Genomic DNA, 16,399 nt, shown 5'->3' on the forward strand with positions numbered 1-16,399 from the left:
TTACAAAGAATATGCTTTTCAGTCTAATTGTGAGAAAAGCAGGTAGCAATCTGGATGTGCCCACCAAGCACCCCCCCAACCCCCACCCCCACTTTTTTTTTTCGAGACAGGATTCTCTGTGTAGCCCTGGCTGTCCTGGACATGTTTTGTAGACCAGGTTGTCCTCAATCTCAGGAAGATCCACCTGCCTCTGCCTCCCGAGTGCTGGGATTACAGGCGGGTGCCACCATCAAGGCCCTTCTTGATGAATGGAACTAGGAGTGATGAATGGAACATGAAGCAGGGAAGCTGACACCAAGAAGAACCAGTTTGGCATCAGAATTGGTTCACCTTTCCTACCCACTTCTCACCATCTGAGATGTTTATTGAAATGTACATATTATAGTAACAAGTGACCTTGTGGTGGCTCAGGTAGGATCTTTGGTCAGGCCCAACAGGACCAGTAGTCTCCCTGGTGGTGAAAGGGAGCCAAATGAGAAGAGGACTTCCACACCAAGGCATAGCAAGTCATGTGGAGTGAGTCTGGGGAGCCCCGGGATTATGGAGCCTGATAGAAGTTTGGTATTGTCTGGTTCTCAGGTGCCACTGTAGATTTCTCTTCTTTGGCCTCCTCTGAAGACAGACTCCTCTTTTCTGCAATTAATCTTTTAACTCCCACCATCCACTGACTGACCTCAGTCACATGGTCAACCATGAGTGAGCGGTGAATGTCGTCTGCTGCATCCCACTGGTGGTGTAAAAGTTCTGAGGAAAGACAGGGCTTAAGCAAACAAATGGCAATAAAAGACATGTCTTCCATTTCTTCCCTCCCAATCAGGTAAAACCTCATCTTCTGTGTAGTTCTGCTGTCACTGGCAGGATAGTCCCCACCCATACCTTGCACTAGCAGCGCCATCCTCTTCTTTACAGGCGTTGACAACTTCCCTGCAGCCCACTGTTGTTGAAGCAGTGCCAAGCGCCGGCTGATATCATCGTACACCTGCTTCTGAGACAGAGGCCCATCCAGCTCAGCCACCGCATGCGTTTGCTCTCACTCAAGAGTCTGGCTCTTGGTCATTAGAGTTCATATTCCCTTTCCAATATTAGGAGGCCCTCCATTACAAATATGATGGAACCCATGGATCTCCCAAGACAAAAGACACACATTGACAAGATTCCTGCCCCCTCCCTTTTTGTTTGTTTGGTTTTTTGAGAAAAGGTTTTTCTGTGTAGCCTTAGCTGTCCTGGACTCACTTTGTAGCCTCAAACTCACAGAGGTCCACCTGCCTCTGCCTCCCTGCGTGCTGTGTGCCACTGTACCTGACTAGAATTTTAAATGACTCCTCAGCTCCTCAGAGGATTATCTTAAAGTTACTGTTCAAACTTGGCGTGGTGGTACACACCATTAATCCCAGTGCTCAGGAGGCAGAGACAGGGGCATCTCTTTGAGTTCAAGGACAGCCAGAGCTGTTAAACAGAGAAACCCTGTCTTAAAAATACAAGTTACTGTTCAAATAAGGAAAGCATGGCCAACAATGGGGCCACTATGCTGCTTTCCTGTTCTTCAACCCTTTGTCCACAGCTTGTCTCTCCCAAATGAACAAAAGGAACAGACTAGACTCTGAATGGCCTTGTTACAAAAACAAGTAAACTTATAATTTACTATTAAGAGTTAAATACAAAGTCTAGAGAGATGGCTCAGAAGTTAAGAGTACTGCTGTTCTTCCAAAGGTCCTGAGTTCAGTTCCCAGCAACCACATGGTGGCTCACAACCATCTATAATGAGATCTGGTGCCCTCTTCTGGCATGCAGGCACATGTGTAATCTTTTTTTTTTTTTTTTTAAGCTAAATAAAAGTTCAAACTGGATCAAGCAACATCTCTATAAGGCCTCTATTACTGGCCCTTAAAAGTCCTGAGAATCCCCCTGACATCAGTGTTCATTTTCTTGTTAAGATTTTGAGAGATTCCTTAGGGGCCCACCAGATCTATGTTCAAGAACCACATTGGATTTGATTGGATAGAAGTCCTTTCCACTCCTTGAAGTGCCAGGGCCTACCTTCGTGTGGCCACGGCAGTCCTCCAATGCCTGTTCCAAAGGTCTCAGCACATCTTCTACCAGAGCCTCAGACTCAATGGCTGGGGAATTTGGGGGCTCCACACCAGAAGCAGGAAAACTCCCCATAGGTGGAGGCCCAGAAGCCCTATTTGGCGGAGGTGGATGATCCACTGGAGGTGGTCCAGAAGTTTCTGAAGTTGGGGCTGAAATGTTCATATTGGGTCAAACAACAAGACTTGGTACCTGCCAGGGACCATTTTATTCCCATCTTCTCATTTCTCTTTACTTTGTTCACATTGAATCAACTATAAAATATCATCATCATCCCATGAATGTATAAATAAGCTCTAGTATTTGCTATCAAAACCCCTTCACAAACCAAGCATAGTGACCATGTCTTAATCCCAGCACTCAGGAGGCAGAGATAGGCAGATCACTGGAGTTCGAGGTCAGCCTGGTTTACAAAGTGAGTCCAGGACAGCCAAGGCTACAAAGAAAAACCCTGTCTTGAAAAACCAAAACAAAACCTTCACATTCTTTTTCTTTCTTTCTTTCTTTACTTATTTATTTAAAGACATGTCTGTGCTACATACCCCTGCCTGTCTTGGAACTTGTTTTGTAGACCAAGCTGGCCTCAAACTCAGAGATCCAACTGCACTGAAACGCTAAGTCTACTGGTCCCTTATCTCTAGCTTACTTAAACTATATTCACTGTTGATTTAAGATTTAATTCTCAAGTCTTCTCTATGCAATCTTTAAGTGCTGGAGACCCCTTGGGTTTTGTCTTGGTTCTTCTTTAGGTCTCTATCCACACCCTCTCCTTTGGTGATGTTCAAGCCTGTTATATCAAATTAAATGCAGTATCCACCGTCTTCCAACCCTCCATTAAAAAAAAAAAAAATCCTTTTAGAGCACTCTACTTCAGTCTCTGAACTAGGCAAGTTGTTCTCATATCAGAGACTTTGCTTTTACCTGTTTCTTGTGCTTGAAATGCTTTTGCATCTTTTAGAGCCTAACTTGTAGTCATAGTTCCACATTTACTTAAATATTCCCCAGATACCTAGGTTGCGAGGAAACTGTCTTCCCCGTTTTCTTTGCAAAGTCTCTATCGCTCTTTCATGTGTCATTTTACCTCGAGTTAATGAGGGCTGCGGATTCAAAGACCTTTTAGTTTGTTCACTGCTTTTTAGTTTGCACTCAGACCGTTCCTGGCTCTTGACAGGAGCTCAGTAAATACCGATTAAACAAATGAGTAAATAACACTTAGTCTGACGTGCTTATAATACAAAGGATCCTGGGGAGAGATCTAGGCAGGAAACATCTGAAAACTGTCTAAATGAGAGTATAGAATCCTTTTGTTCAACATACCACTTACTGACCAGAGCTGCAGAAAGAACGGGCTCGAAAAGCACTGGCGCTGAGCCTCTTATTGGAGCCCACCCCTCTCCTTATGGAGTCCTGGGGAAAACCCTGTTTCCATACAGGACTCCTCCCACTGCTCTCACGCACCTCTAGGGGATCCATCCTGCGGGGCCGCGACCCTCTTAGTAAGGGGCGTGCGCTTGGGTCCACCAGTCTGAGTCTGCAGCCCGTAGGAGAACTGCGGCGGGTCGTTCCAGCCGCGTTCCTTGTTGCCTGCGAAGACGAGGAAGTGTGTGAAATGAGACTGGGAACCCAGCAGAGGTTACAATGGGGCTTTGGGGGTAGAGCAGAGTACGCCGAGTACCCACAGGCCGCCGGCTGTGCTCACCGGGCTTCACATACAGCTCCGCCATCTCCACTTCCGCACCGCCAGCAGGGCAGTGCGTCATTTCCGGGGCGGGAGTTCACGCTCTCCAGCCGCTGCGTGGTTTCGGAGCTGCCTATATATAGGGCCAGCCACCAGTTCCTTAAAGGAAAACTGGCTAATGATCTGGGGGCCTTGTCACAAGGCATCACACAGGTAGGTTTTTCTAATGTCTCCTAGTTTGCTCTCAGATGCAAATTCAAACACCAGAAGTTCCTGCCGAACCTAACCAGGTCAACCTCTGGAAGCTCATGTATCAGTAGACTGCCTTGAACAATCTTTACAGCATTTCCTCTAGGCTTGCTAACAAGAGCTCATCTTCGGTACTCAGATGTGTCAACTCTTCAGAAGTCTTCTGAAATGCCTTGGACAAATCTCATCCAAGCTCCCATAGTCCTCTGGCAATTCCTGGTTAGACTACATGGTGTCTTCTGTCTTCTCTGATTTGGTGTTTCTCCTCTGAAAGTCTCAGAAGGTAACTTTACAAGTACAGAAAAGCCCTTAAAAAGCAATTGCTGGATGAATGTAGTCCTATTTCCATTATGAACCATGCCCTCGTGACTACAGGCAGTCACCAACACCAAGCCTACATACATACCCACCTCACACAGACTGATGGCCCCATTTTTATCCCAGGTTAATATACTCACAACTAGTGAGGTCACTGAGGGACTTTTATTTGCACTGATTCTGCTATAAAGTTGCTGAGGTAGAGCCAATTGTCCAGGGCTGGACACGGGCAAGGAACAAAAGGAACCAAGGGAAGGGGTGCAGGGGCCTAAGTTCTAGTGCAGGGCCTCTCAGTCATCCGTATAAAGAACGAACTTGGTCATAAATACAGGGTAGGCAAGGATCAAGGATGGGCAGGAAGGTGAGAGGCTACAGAGCCCTGGGGCTGAATGAGTACAGCCTCTTTCCCCACCCCTTTAGATCAATTTAGGACATATGGAGAAGAGAAGGTTTTAGCCTGAAGGCATCAAGAAATGAGAAGACGCCACGCTTTCGAGGAGCTGCTCCAGCACCTCCAACCCCTCCTTTGAGTAGCGGGGGAGGCAGGGGGCCACCTGGGGAGTCCATGGAGCTGGTCCGCTTGAGCCGGAGGCGAGCACGGGCCTGGGCACCCCAAGCCTTGCCCCGAGCTGCTGAGGCCACTAGACACTTCTGGTACTGAACCTAGGAAGAAGGGGTGTATGAGCATCCAGCTCTCTGCCCCTAGACACCTGAAAGCTTCTGTAGGGCAGGTAACTGGCAAGAATTCTGTTTGATGCAACACTCATAGTCATGTCTCTGGCACCTGTAGCATCCCCAGTACCTCAACAACAAAAACAAAACTGAACAAAAGCTAGATACTATTAAGTGCTTTGTATGATTTAATTTAGTCTAGTTATTTATGAGGTGTTACTATACTCATTTGGCAAATAAATATACCAAGATTCAGAGCTAATAAATGATTTGTCTAAGGCAGTGGTTCTCAACCTGTGGGTCGCAACCCCTATGGGGTCACCTATCAGATACCCTGCATATCAGATTATGATTCATAACAGCACAATTACAGTTATAAAGTAACAACAAAATAATTTATGGTTGGGGTCACTACAACATGAGAAGCTGTATTAAAGAGTCATAGCATCAGTTTGAGAACCATGGGTGTAAGGTCTCACAAAGAGAAAATGTTTGAATTGGCATTCAGCCGTAAGTCTGTTCAGCTGCAAAACTTGGACTCTTTTGTTATTGTTTTTCAAGATAAGGTTTCTCTGTGTAGCCTAACTGTCCTGGAACTCACTCTGTAGACCAGGCTGGCCTCGAACTCAAAGAGATCTACCTGCCTCTGCTAGGATTAAAGGTGTGCGGCAAAACTGGCCAAAACTTACACTCTTAGCTATACCTACCACTATGAGCCTCTGCTCCGTCTCTGACTCTTCTGTAGCAGTCTCTGGCAAAACCGAGGCTCTAATGAAGAGAAAGTCTATAGACCCAACCCACTCCCCAAATAGCTGTCACTTAGCCTCCCTACTTCCTCTTGTTCACCTGCACTGTAGCTTCAGACAAGATCCACAGATCTCACTTTACTGTCCTGCTTAAAACCCTTCAAAGATGCTCAGTACCCCAGGCTTGTCTATAAGGGTCTCACGACCTGGTTTCTGCCATTCTTCCTGTTCTCATCCGTTGCGGGCCATGCGTGCCATGTTCTTTCAGGGACTGTAAACCACTAACACCTCTCTCACTTCCACTCCCGAGGTCCTCTGCTCTGGCACACTTCTTTGTGTGCCTTTTTTACCCCTCTACAGGTAGCCTTCCTGACTCCTGAGGAAGCATCTCCACCATGATGCGGTGTGTAACTTATTTCTGATGTTTCTGTTCTATTAGAGTGCTCTGTGATGACAAAGGCTGCGTGTGCCTTCTACACTAGTGAATTCTCAGGACTAATTATAGTAGTTGGACCCGGCAGGTACTCATTTGTTGAATTAATAAGTGAACTAAATTAAGTGACCTGAATAGTGTAGCTTAAGCATCTTACATTTTAATGTTGAATGAGTCAAATAGTGCCCACTCTATATAGCACAACTTCACCTGAATACTGAGGTGTCACATAAGTGTGTGTATGTGTACATGTGTGTGTACCCTGTATTAGCATTTGCCATAATTTTTTTCTCGGGGGGGGGGGGGGAGCGAGGGGGGTAGGTTTTTCAAGACAGGGTTTCTCTGTATAGTCCTGGCTGTCCTGGACTCACTTTGTAGACCAGGCTGGCCTCAAACTCACAGGGTTCCACTTACCTTTGCCTCTCTAAGTTCTGGGATTAAAGGCGTGCACTAGCACGCCCAGCTGTATTTCCCCATACTTTAAGAAAAGCAGGGCGCAGTGACATAGGCCTGTAATCCCAGCACTCGGGGAAGCAGAAGCAGATGGATCTCTGTGAGTTTGAGGTCAGTCTGGTCTACAAATGGAGTCCAGGACAGCCAAGGCTACACAGAGAAACCCTGTCTTGGTGAAACAAAACAAAAAAAGGGAAAGGAAAGAAAAGCAGAAATAGCAATTATGTGGGATGCCCTAAACTTCAAATATTAGTCACCAACACAAAAATAGCATTAAGGAGCCAAATATATTTATGAGCCAGATTTGGCCCTGGGATCACTGGGCTGTGATTAAGTGGAGCTGCCCATCTGGAGCCCACTCCACAGTAGGGAGGAGCCGCAGGGAAAGCCGCCTCCTCCCATTCTCATTCCACTCCTAACTCACCATGCAGGCAGCTTGCACAGCTTCGGAGAGTCCCCCAGCATGAGGCTGGCACCAGAAGGCTGCACACTGGAAGCTCTGGCAACCGAGGTCTGCGATGAGGCCAAAGGTATGTGGATCACGGCCGACACCAATAAAGGTTACAAGGCGCACAGGGCATTGCCACAGTGGCTCTTCCTCTGCACCAGCCTCTGCCTGCCCACACAAAGCCTAATCACTACAAAGCTAAGCAATGGCAAGACCCAAAACTTCCAGAACCAAGTAAAGATGCACACCGCCCCCACCTCAACATGCCTGCCCATCCTCCAAGATCCCGAACTTCACCCTCTTGTGGTACCTGAATGGAATGTGCAGTCATCAGAGAGTCAGACACACTCAGCATAGCAGGGACCCAGGTCTTCCGGTCCCCTCGGGCAGTGAGGGTACCAATGGCCTCATTCAGCACATCCATACCTGAGGAGACATGCCCATTGTGCTGTCTGGCTTGGAGAGGACGGGTCTGCAGGGAATTTCTAGGACCCTTTCATTAACTTGAGATTCAGAGATGGGAAGAGAATGGTTGAAGTCTGAGTGGTGGGTCACAGGCTGCGTGTGGCCATGCAAGAACTCTTAAAACTCGCTTCAACACAGATCTCACTTCACCCATGTCCCCTTTTCCTAACAGGCCCAAGCCCACCCAGCCCCGTCAGTCCTCACCCATGGCTTTGGTGACTGGCAGGATGCCCATGTACAGTGCCTCATACTTCTGAGCAGCCTGGCTCACAGCATCCAGCAACTCCACTGAAATATACATATCAAGCACTAAGCTAGCACGGAAACTCAATTACCCCTTTCCCCGCCCTTCCTGTGGGGCAGTACGAAGACGGGGCTTCACTATGTAACCAGCTCTGGCTGGCCTGGAACTTTCGATGAAGAACAAGCTGGCCTTAAACATATGGCTTTCTCTGCCTTTCACATGCTGGGATTACAGGCATGCCTCTTCGTGGCCAGCTTCCCCACACTAGTGAATGTGCCGGGATTCCAGCTAGAGCTGTTGCCAGTAAAGGAGAATCCGCAGCTGCGCCTCCAGTTCACTGCTTTGGATGCTAAATAACCAGGAGCCCTGCCCTCCTTCCCACCACCATCTCTCACTAAAGCAGCCCGAGGTGGCAATGCAGCAAGCCCTTCCCCGTACCTTGCCTTGGGAAGTCTTCAGGGGAAATCGGATCTGGGGAACAGCAAGCAGCTTCTCCACTGACTCCTACCCTCTCTGACAAGATCTAAACGCAGTGCAGCCAGCATGAGGCCCACAGAAGGAGAGAGAAAGCAGGGTAAGGGGCCAAGCCCACCCCATCCCAACTCCATAGTCCCTGCCCACCACCGGCCCTCACCTGTGCACAGAGCCCCTGCAGAGCACTTGCAATGGCCTTTGCAGGCACATCACAGCGAAACACATGGCACTTGAGCATGCAGCTGTCTTTGTCACCCGCAACAAAGGCAAAGTCCCTGGCAGGGGCAGGAATAACGCTGGTTAGAAGGGGCTTCTAAGTGCCTCTAAGAGGTTTCTAAAGTTAGGCCAAAGATATGACAAATTGGAATGAAGAAGTCAGGAGCAGAGCTCAGAGTACCTAGTTGTCACATACCTGTCACTGTTCCAGAAGCATGTGGGAGCACAGGAGAAAATCAGCCCAGCCTCTCAGACTCTCCCCTATCTGTCCCTGCTGAGCTGGGCCCACCCACCCCAACCAGGGCTGAACCAGGCAGGGAAGGCCGTGCTGGGTCCACATCAGAGGATCTGTGTCCAAAGGGTTCAGCATCAGTGGGGCTCACAGCCTGCAAGGGGTAGGGGGAGGGTGAAGCAACTCTCGCTTGGGGAGATGCAGAAGTCCTCACCGGCCCTTGGAGCTGCCCACACCCCATACGCGGATGTGAACCAGAGGCTGACAATGGATCAGACTGTGGTCCAGGGGATTCACCAGGCTCATGGCATCTTTCTTCAGGATCATCAGCATGTTCTGGCCCTGCCAAAGGCAGAAAGTTGACTGTTGAAAACGGCTTGCATGGCAAACAAGCCACTCAGGGGAAAACCTACCTCTGCTGAGCCATAGGCTGAAACCCCTGGGGAAACCGGACAGCTCACCTCACCCCAAGTACCATCATGGGGCTGGCTCCGGTGGCGAGTCTGGGCCAGCTGCTGGATACAGTTATTGACAACAATACTGCTCTTCCCTGGTGCCAGATCCTCCTCAGGGACCTCTACCCAGCCCAGAGAGCGGACTGCAAAGCACTGACAAGAGAGGGGAGAAGAAGCGACTAGATGCGGAGTGGTGGATGACACAGGATCCACAGGTGTAAACTCTGGCACACTTCATCAACTCCACTCTTTATCCTCTGCCCCTAATCTTTCCCTTGAGATCTCCTGATGGTTTATGCCGGCCATCCATCCGGTCCATTCAGTACCTTAGCTCCTGGCTCCAAGCTCCGGACATAGGAGTCTTCCCCATGCCATGTCAGAGAGTTACTGGAACAGAGAGCAGAGCCAGTCAAAGGGTTAGGATTCCTACATTAGGGGCAACCGTAAAACCTAGCCTACCTGAGCAAGCACAGGATTTGTGACCCAAGACCCAAAATATGACACCACAAATACAAAAAAAAGGCAGAAGAAAGGAGAGAAAAAAAAAAAGTAGGACCCAGAATATAGTAAATTAACCAAGAGCAGCTTAAAACGTGAAGAAATTCGGGCCACAAGACACAGGCATAAACTAAAAAGACGTAAGTATGGATATGAATTTGAAATGTGGAGAAAAGCGTCAAACTCGAACAAGGGAGTCTAGAACGCAGAATAGGAACCCTAGAAGGAATGAGGCCAATAGCTGGGGTCTATTAAACCCTGATGGGTCAGGACAGAGAACACAGAACATAGACCTAATGATAAGAACTTGCAACAGACAAAATTCAGAATACTCTAGAGTCAAGGACATGGGACAAAGCCAAGCACAAATGGAGTCCCAAACTGACAAGAGGCCAGAACCACAATTTAAAAAGAAATTGTGGAAGCAGGCATGGTGCCATCTCTAGATCAGATTTACAGTGAGAGCTGAGACCCTGTCTCAAAAAAAGGGGGGGGGGTGTCCTTCTGGTTTCTTTGGTGGGGAGCAGGGAGTGCCACAGTGACTCCAAGGCTTTCATTTGGCCTGGGCCACCCGTTACCTCCGGTTCAATGAACTGTCCAGGCTGGAGAAGGATCTCCCCTTGGGAGGTCGCAGTTCCCAAATCCCCTCTGTCCCCTGTGAAATAGAGATTGGTCACTGTATCCCGCAGGCCTAGGTCCGTTCACGAGCGCAGGCTCCCTCTTCATGGTCCTACCTACCGTCCTTGGGTCCTCTGCACCTCCTCGGTCCCAGGTCGGGCGCTGCCACTGAGTGCTACCGCTGGGTACGTGCCAATAATAAGTACCTGCAGCATCACGGATCTTTCTCCAGCCTGGAGGTAGGCCTGTCTCCCCTTCCAGATTTTGGTCCCCCCACAAGTCATCTACAGGAACAGGGGATTAAAGGCAGGGGCGCATACTATACGCGAGTTCCCAACACTGCCGTTATAACCCTCGCTCCACCCCATAGGAGACAGCCCTAAACCTAGATCTCAACTCCCCAGTTTTAAAGATAGCACATGCAAAGATCAAGGTTCGCTTATCCTCTGTTTCTCATTCCCGAGACGCCAAACACCACCACCACCCCGTGTTTGAACCTCGGGTAACCTTGCTTCATCCCTCATCTCCCCTCAGCTGTTGGTCCTCCCAGCCGGACCCCCCGGTGCACACCATCGCAGTTGACCAGAATGATGGCCAACATATAATCCTTGCCCAGCATCGCCTCTGCGGCCTGCGCTCTCAGCCCAAGACGACCTCCGGAGCTGCAGGGCCCACAAGGCCAGCCTCTGCGCCGGAGACCGCCGGGGCCAACTGGCGCCGCGCAAACACTGGGCGGGATAAGGCGGGCCTTGGGGGAGGGCGGAGGCGGGCCTGAGCTGGCTGAGCGGCGGCGGCTGCTTCCCCGGGTGCTCGCGCCTTTCGGTGCGTGTGTCCTACGAAACGCACTGACACTACGAACTCCGCACTGGCCCGCAACTATGAGTTCCTTGGACGGCGGAAGACGGACGAGGAGAACTTGCACGGTGTGCACACCAGGACGCGAATAAGATCATCGCGTGCAGCGTGAGATCATCACGTCCCGACCTTTACCCGCGCGCACACCGCCTAGGACCGGATCGGAGAAGTCCGGGGCGGTATCGAGGATGACAGCCTTCCACGATTTAGCAAAACGCCCCGCCTTCACCCGAAATGCCCCGGAAGTGCCTCTGCCCTCAATAAAGATGGACATGGCCTTTGACATGAGGAGGCGGGGTTGCGCACGCGCAACAAGTTCGTCAGGGGGAAGATGGCGGATGACAAGGTGAGTTGAAAGCGAGGACTGTTTCAGTCGGCGTGGTCTTCACATTCCTTAACGTTTCTGGTTCTGAACAGAGGCGATAGGGATAATTCTTGTTTTCTTGGGGAGGGGGCTCCTGTCAACATCCTCAACAGTAGAGGGCTTTAGGCCAAGGGCTACCGTTCTGGGGACAGACACGGTGCCTAATTATGAGCACACATTCAAATAAATTTTCTCTAACAGTCCTCACTCTGGTCGGTTCCCTAGTCCCTGAAGTCTCCCTTACAGAGACGGCGTTTCCCGCCCACCCTTACCACAAGCCTCACTCAAACACTTCTTGCTCACTCTTGAATTCTTTCACAGATCATGTGTTCTCATTCAGTTTGGGATGGCCAAAGCATATGTCAGGTTAACCCTGAGTAGCTGTAAAAGGACTGCTTCAGCCCACTGTTCACGTGGCTGCCCCATGTCTGGAAGGCCAGCATCACCCGCAGATAGACGAATAGCCCGCCAGTTTCTCTGTCAGGTTCTGGGACGCAGCAGTGAAAGCAGACTAGTGGATTGTTACAAACTTGTACTGCAGTCGCTAGTATTTTTTTTTTTTTCCATAAAGTAAAATGGAAGTCCCTCTGCTTGCCATGTGATTCTGTGGCAGTCATTATGAGTTTCTGGTGCACATTCCATTCTGTCACCTCCCTGTCCCCCGTGTGAATGCTTTGCTTCTTGGTGTCTTGTCTTCCTTTGTCACTGCCGTCTCAGGAAGGTTTTGTAGGAAGAGATTTATTTGGATCTTCCCATCGTCCCTCCCACAGCTCACCTAGTTCCTAGCCTCTGATAAAATTGAGCAGGGCATGGGACTGGGTCAAGCCTGCTGGAGCCAGCCTCTCCCTTGTCCTAGGATTCTCTGCCGAAGCTTAAGGACCTGACATTTCTCAAGAACCAGCTGGAGCGCCTACAGCAGCGTGTGGAAGACGAAGTCAACAGTGGTGTAGGCCAGGTAAGGGCGCCATTGCTCTTAGGAATGTTGAGTCGGAGATGAGTTTTATTTTTAGCACATGGATATTGAGGGCCCAGAAAAGTCTCCCTGAGAAAAATAGCACCTTGAACTGGCTATTGTGCCACACACACAAGTTAAAGGCCAGCCTGGTCTACCTAGAGAACTGTAGACCAGCCTCCACACAAGAGACCTGGTCTCACAACCAGAAGGGGAGGGGGAAAATAGCGCTTGAGCTGAGATCTTAAGTTGGTATTGAATAGGTGAAGTCGGGGGGGGGGGGGGGGGGGGGGGGAGTAGGGGGAGGAAGTGAACATTCCAGGTACTGCATAGACAAAGCCTTGGTGATAAGCACAGTTATGAAAACAAAGCAGGAGTAAAGTGGTGAGTTTGTAGTTATCAGAGACCATGCCAGGAAGTGAAAACGGGGGAACAGGAGGGACTCATGTTCCTTGAAGCCTGTGTGGCATTCTGGCTGAATGGGGTTGTGGTTAGAGCCCTCTGAGCCCGGATTCTGGGACAATGTGTTTGGGACTTTCCCTCCCTGCCCCCCTCCCCCCCAACCCCTTTTCTAGCTCCAGAACCTGGAGATAATCTTTGGAGAAAAGAGCACAGCTGTCAGCGGTTGGAAGGAACAGGTGGCCCAATGCTCTAAGCTCAGCTCAAATCCCTCCGAGGCAGAGAAAAGAAGAGCACACCTGATGCCCTTCTGTGTTTTTTTTCCCCTGCAGGATGGCTCACTCTTGTCCTCCCCGTTCCTCAAGGGATTCCTGGCAGGCTATGTGGTGGCCAAACTGAGGGCATCGGCAGTGTTGGGCTTTGCAGTGGGCACTTGCACTGGCATCTATGCGGCCCAGGCATATGCCGTACCCAACGTGGAGAAGACACTGAAGAACTACTTCAAGTCACTACGAAAGGGGCCTGACTAGACCCTCTGGGGAAAGCAGGATGAGCGTGTTGGGCCTGCAGGTAGAGACCTTTCCGTCACAGACACTCTATCCGGCTCCCCTGGCTATCGTCCGTTTGCTGTCCCCGCCTGTTCTGCCTCTTTCTTCCTTGCTTTTCTTCCTGCACAGCGTGGACAGTGGTTTGTCAGCCTGCACCCTACACTCCTTCCCTCCCTAGTTCCATGGGACTGACCCCAAAACTATGGGTCATGAACCCCCTTTTCAGTACCTAACTGTGGAATGTGCAGCTGGCTCTGACACTCAGTATTCTCTCTGGTGATGTGCCACAGATCTCTACTCAGTTTCCTTCCAGTGTGTCCCGGTCCCTCTATCCCTTGCTAGCTACACAGGCCACACAGGGTCTAGTGTGGGCCATGAGTGTAGAAGATGGGGGTATGCCAGGCCTAACCCGACCAAGACAGGCTCGCTGGACCCTGATGCTGTTCCTGTCCACTGCCATGTATGGTGCCCATGCGCCATTCTTAGCACTGTGCCATGTCGATGGCCGAGTGCCCTTCCGGCCCTCCTCAGCTGTGTTACTCACTGAGCTGACCAAGCTACTGTTGTGCGCCTTCTCCCTCCTGGTAGGCTGGCAAACATGGCCCCAGGGTGCACCACCCTGGCGCCAGGCTGCACCTTTTGCCCTGTCAGCCCTGCTCTACGGCGCCAACAACAACCTCGTGATCTATCTGCAGCGTTACATGGACCCCAGCACCTATCAGGTCCTGAGCAACCTCAAGATCGGAAGCACAGCTCTGCTGTACTGCCTCTGCCTTGGGCATCGCCTCTCTGCACGTCAGGGCTTGGCACTGCTGCTGCTGATGGCTGCAGGGGCCTGCTATGCATCAGGTGGCTTTCAGGAACCTACGAGCACCCTTCCCGGGCCCCCATCAGCGGCTGGAGCCCGTCCCATGCCCTTGCATATCACTCCACTGGGACTGCTGCTCCTCCTCTTATACTGCCTCATCTCCGGCTTGTCATCCGTGTACACGGAGCTGATCATGAAGCGACAGCGGTTGCCCCTGGCTCTTCAGAACCTCTTCCTCTACACCTTTGGGGTGGTCCTGAACCTAGGACTGTACGCCGCCAGTGGCCCAGGCCCAGGCTTCCTGGAGGGTTTCTCCGGATGGGCAGTGCTTGTGGTGCTGAACCAGGCTGTAAACGGACTGCTCATGTCGGCTGTCATGAAGCATGGCAGCAGCATCACGCGCCTCTTCATCGTGTCCTGCTCGTTGGTGGTCAACGCTGTGCTTTCAGCGGCGCTGCTGCAGCTGCAGCTCACAGCCGTCTTCTTCCTGGCCACACTGCTCACTGGCCTGGCTGTGCGCTTGTACTACGGCAGCCCCTGAGTCCTTGGCCACCTCCACTCCCTCTGTGGCTGTGTAGAGTAGATGCAACCGCCAGAGCCACCTCCCCCAGCCCTGTAACAAGTGCCTTGTATGAAAAGCGGGGGTAGCCAGGCTAGGCTTTGCATCACTCGGGTGGGTGAGAGTTACCTTGAGGTGATATAAAGAGTGGACTTGGTTAAGGAAACGCCTAACTGTACCCCCGTATTCCTTCACACTAAAGAAAAAAGCTAGGAGCCCCACACCCAGGCCCAGGCAGCCTGTCCTTGAGGAACCCTGCCTTGTCCTGCATGTACGTGGCTGCTTCAAGTGAAGTTTTCCTTTGCCTGCCCGCTGCAGTCACTCCTGAAGCTTGGTGCTGGCTGCTCCAGCCCAGCATGACTTCCACATAAGAGATCCTTCATTTGCCCTCCACCGTGCTGTTCTCCTTCCCCAGCTGGTATCTGGAAAGGTCAGAAGGGGCTGGGGCTTGACTCGTCTCAGGGAACATCGCCCCTGGGCCCTGGCTTAAGCCCATACTTCTGACCCCTGTGCTAACTCGAGGGCCCTGTTGAAGCCCACTTCACCTCTAAGCCCACTCTTGCCCCTTCTTAGTCGTGTCCCAGCTTCCAGCAGCTTGGGAGGGCTCTGCAGAGTCTCCAGGGACCAGGGACAGAAAACAGTCATAGATAATCAGTGTCTAACTCCTTAAGCAATAAGGTCTTAATAAAGTGTTCTGGGGTGTAGGGTACCTCCTACAACCATCCTGTTGTCTCATGTCTTACGTGTTTCGTGGCTCTCCTCAAATAGGAGTTTCCTATGTAGTTTTGGAGTAACACCTGGAGTAGGAGAAAATGGCTCTTCCAGCTGTTCTCAGTGGTGGTGTTTCTCTTGTGAGTTCTGTGGGCCTGAGCCAGTCTTGGCCAGTTAGGGCGGGGCACACCTGTGATCCCAGCCATCCAGGAGGTGGAGCAGGAAGACCTCAGGCTTAAGGTCAGGCTGAGCCCCTGTCTCAGAAAAGGAAGCACTGAGAGGGTGTAGTGATGCAAACCTGTAACTACTTGGATCAAGAATGCAGATAGAGGGCTGGAGAGATGGCTCAGTGGTTTCGAGACAGGCTTTCCCTGTGTCGCCTTGGCTGTCCTGGGCTCACTTTGTAGACCTGGCCTCAAACTCACAGCGATCCACCTGTCTCTGTCTCCCTGAGAGCTGGGATTAAAGATATGCACCACCATGCCCAGCTTAAAAAAACAAAAATTTTTTTTAATTACCTTCAGCTCTGAGGAGTTTAGGGATTCTTGGGACTAAAAAGCCCTTTATCCAGCAGAACAAATTAGGCTAGAAAGCACTCAAATGTGTCTTGAGGCAAGGCTTCACATAATAATCCAGGCTAACCCGGAGTAAATCATATAGCTTGGGCTGTTCTCAAATTGAAAGCAATCCTCTTGCCCCAGCCTCTGGAGTGCAGAGTTTATGGGCATGAAGTGGCATACTAAGCCACTGTTTTAACTCCTATTCCCTCTGGTTCTGTCACAACCAATACCTGTAGTCATCTGTCCTTTGGAATCCTGGCCAGAGGGAACCTCAGGCCCTGCTTTCAAGATAGAATACTGGGTGGGCTTTTCAAAACAAGAGCTGCTGTCCTGGCACCAGCCTTCAACCCCAGCAC

General features: G+C 50.7%; 4 protein-coding genes across 9 annotated transcripts; 2 read left to right on the plus strand and 2 right to left on the minus strand.

Annotated features, from left to right (window-relative positions):
• Positions 1-490: 490 nt before the first annotated feature.
• Positions 491-4,225, minus strand: Sra1 (steroid receptor RNA activator 1). 5 transcript variants are annotated; one of them, XM_051163026.1, is made up of 5 exons: positions 3,788-4,225; positions 3,547-3,672; positions 2,038-2,240; positions 877-982; positions 491-744 (listed from the first exon to the last, which is right to left on the minus strand). In XM_051163026.1, the coding sequence occupies exons 1-5, from the start codon at positions 3,846-3,848 to the stop codon at positions 539-541; spliced, it is 702 nt and encodes a 233-aa protein (XP_051018983.1). In that variant the 5' UTR covers positions 3,849-4,225; the 3' UTR covers positions 491-538. The 5 variants fall into 5 exon arrangements, with proteins under 5 accessions (XP_051018983.1, XP_051018982.1, XP_051018985.1 ...); XM_051163025.1 differs by having other exon boundaries at positions 877-985; XM_051163028.1 differs by having other exon boundaries at positions 540-760.
• A 44-nt stretch (positions 4,226-4,269) lies between these two features.
• Apbb3 (amyloid beta precursor protein binding family B member 3) lies at positions 4,270-11,294 on the minus strand. Its single transcript, XM_051163023.1, has 12 exons — positions 10,858-11,294; positions 10,408-10,571; positions 10,248-10,324; positions 9,498-9,558; positions 9,178-9,324; positions 8,931-9,058; positions 8,429-8,543; positions 8,233-8,317; positions 7,755-7,838; positions 7,396-7,511; positions 7,062-7,253; positions 4,270-4,996 (listed from the first exon to the last, which is right to left on the minus strand). Exons 1-12 carry the CDS (start codon positions 10,904-10,906, stop codon positions 4,760-4,762), a joined length of 1,455 nt encoding a protein of 484 aa, XP_051018980.1. The 5' UTR covers positions 10,907-11,294; the 3' UTR covers positions 4,270-4,759.
• Positions 11,295-11,330: 36 nt separating this feature from the next.
• On the plus strand, positions 11,331-14,241 carry Slc35a4 (solute carrier family 35 member A4). 2 transcript variants are annotated; one of them, XM_051163030.1, is made up of 4 exons: positions 11,331-11,488; positions 12,363-12,461; positions 13,190-13,427; positions 14,101-14,241. In XM_051163030.1, the coding sequence occupies exons 1-3, from the start codon at positions 11,474-11,476 to the stop codon at positions 13,385-13,387; spliced, it is 312 nt and encodes a 103-aa protein (XP_051018987.1). In that variant the 5' UTR covers positions 11,331-11,473; the 3' UTR covers positions 13,388-13,427; positions 14,101-14,241. The 2 variants fall into 2 exon arrangements, with proteins under 2 accessions (XP_051018987.1, XP_051018988.1); XM_051163031.1 differs by having other exon boundaries at positions 13,994-14,139.
• LOC127204123 (probable UDP-sugar transporter protein SLC35A4) lies at positions 13,771-14,754 on the plus strand. The gene has a single exon (XM_051163024.1). It carries the CDS (start codon positions 13,780-13,782, stop codon positions 14,752-14,754), a length of 975 nt encoding a protein of 324 aa, XP_051018981.1. The 5' UTR covers positions 13,771-13,779.
• The last annotated feature ends 1,645 nt before the right edge of the window (positions 14,755-16,399 follow it).

This window comes from Acomys russatus, chromosome 20 (assembly GCF_903995435.1).
Source record: "Acomys russatus chromosome 20, mAcoRus1.1, whole genome shotgun sequence".
In the NCBI taxonomy this organism is placed as follows: Eukaryota; Metazoa; Chordata; class Mammalia; order Rodentia; family Muridae; genus Acomys; species Acomys russatus.

Excerpts from the sequence above, each read along its gene's own strand:
- Sra1 (XM_051163025.1), bottom strand. The coding sequence starts at position 3,848 with ATGACGCACTGCCCTGCTGGCGGTGCGGAAGTGGAGATGGCGGAGCTG. Across the intron at positions 2,241-3,546 it reads GCAGGATGGATCCCCTAGAG|CCCCAACTTCAGAAACTTCT; the intron begins GTGCGTGAGAGC and ends TGAACATTTCAG. Across the intron at positions 986-2,037 it reads ACTGCCGTGGCCACACGAAG|AAGCAGGTGTACGATGATAT; the intron begins GTAGGCCCTGGC and ends CCTCTGTCTCAG.
- Apbb3 (XM_051163023.1), bottom strand. The coding sequence starts at position 10,906 with ATGCTGGGCAAGGATTATATGTTGGCCATCATTCTGGTCAACTGCGAT. Across the intron at positions 10,572-10,857 it reads CATTCTGGTCAACTGCGATG|ATGACTTGTGGGGGGACCAA; the intron begins GTGTGCACCGGG and ends CTGTTCCTGTAG. Across the intron at positions 4,997-7,061 it reads CTGTGCAAGCTGCCTGCATG|GTTCAGTACCAGAAGTGTCT; the intron begins GTGAGTTAGGAG and ends CCTTCTTCCTAG.
- Slc35a4 (XM_051163030.1), top strand. Across the intron at positions 12,462-13,189 it reads TCAACAGTGGTGTAGGCCAG|GATGGCTCACTCTTGTCCTC; the intron begins GTAAGGGCGCCA and ends TTTCCCCTGCAG.
- LOC127204123 (XM_051163024.1), top strand. The coding sequence starts at position 13,780 with ATGAGTGTAGAAGATGGGGGTATGCCAGGCCTAACCCGACCAAGACAG.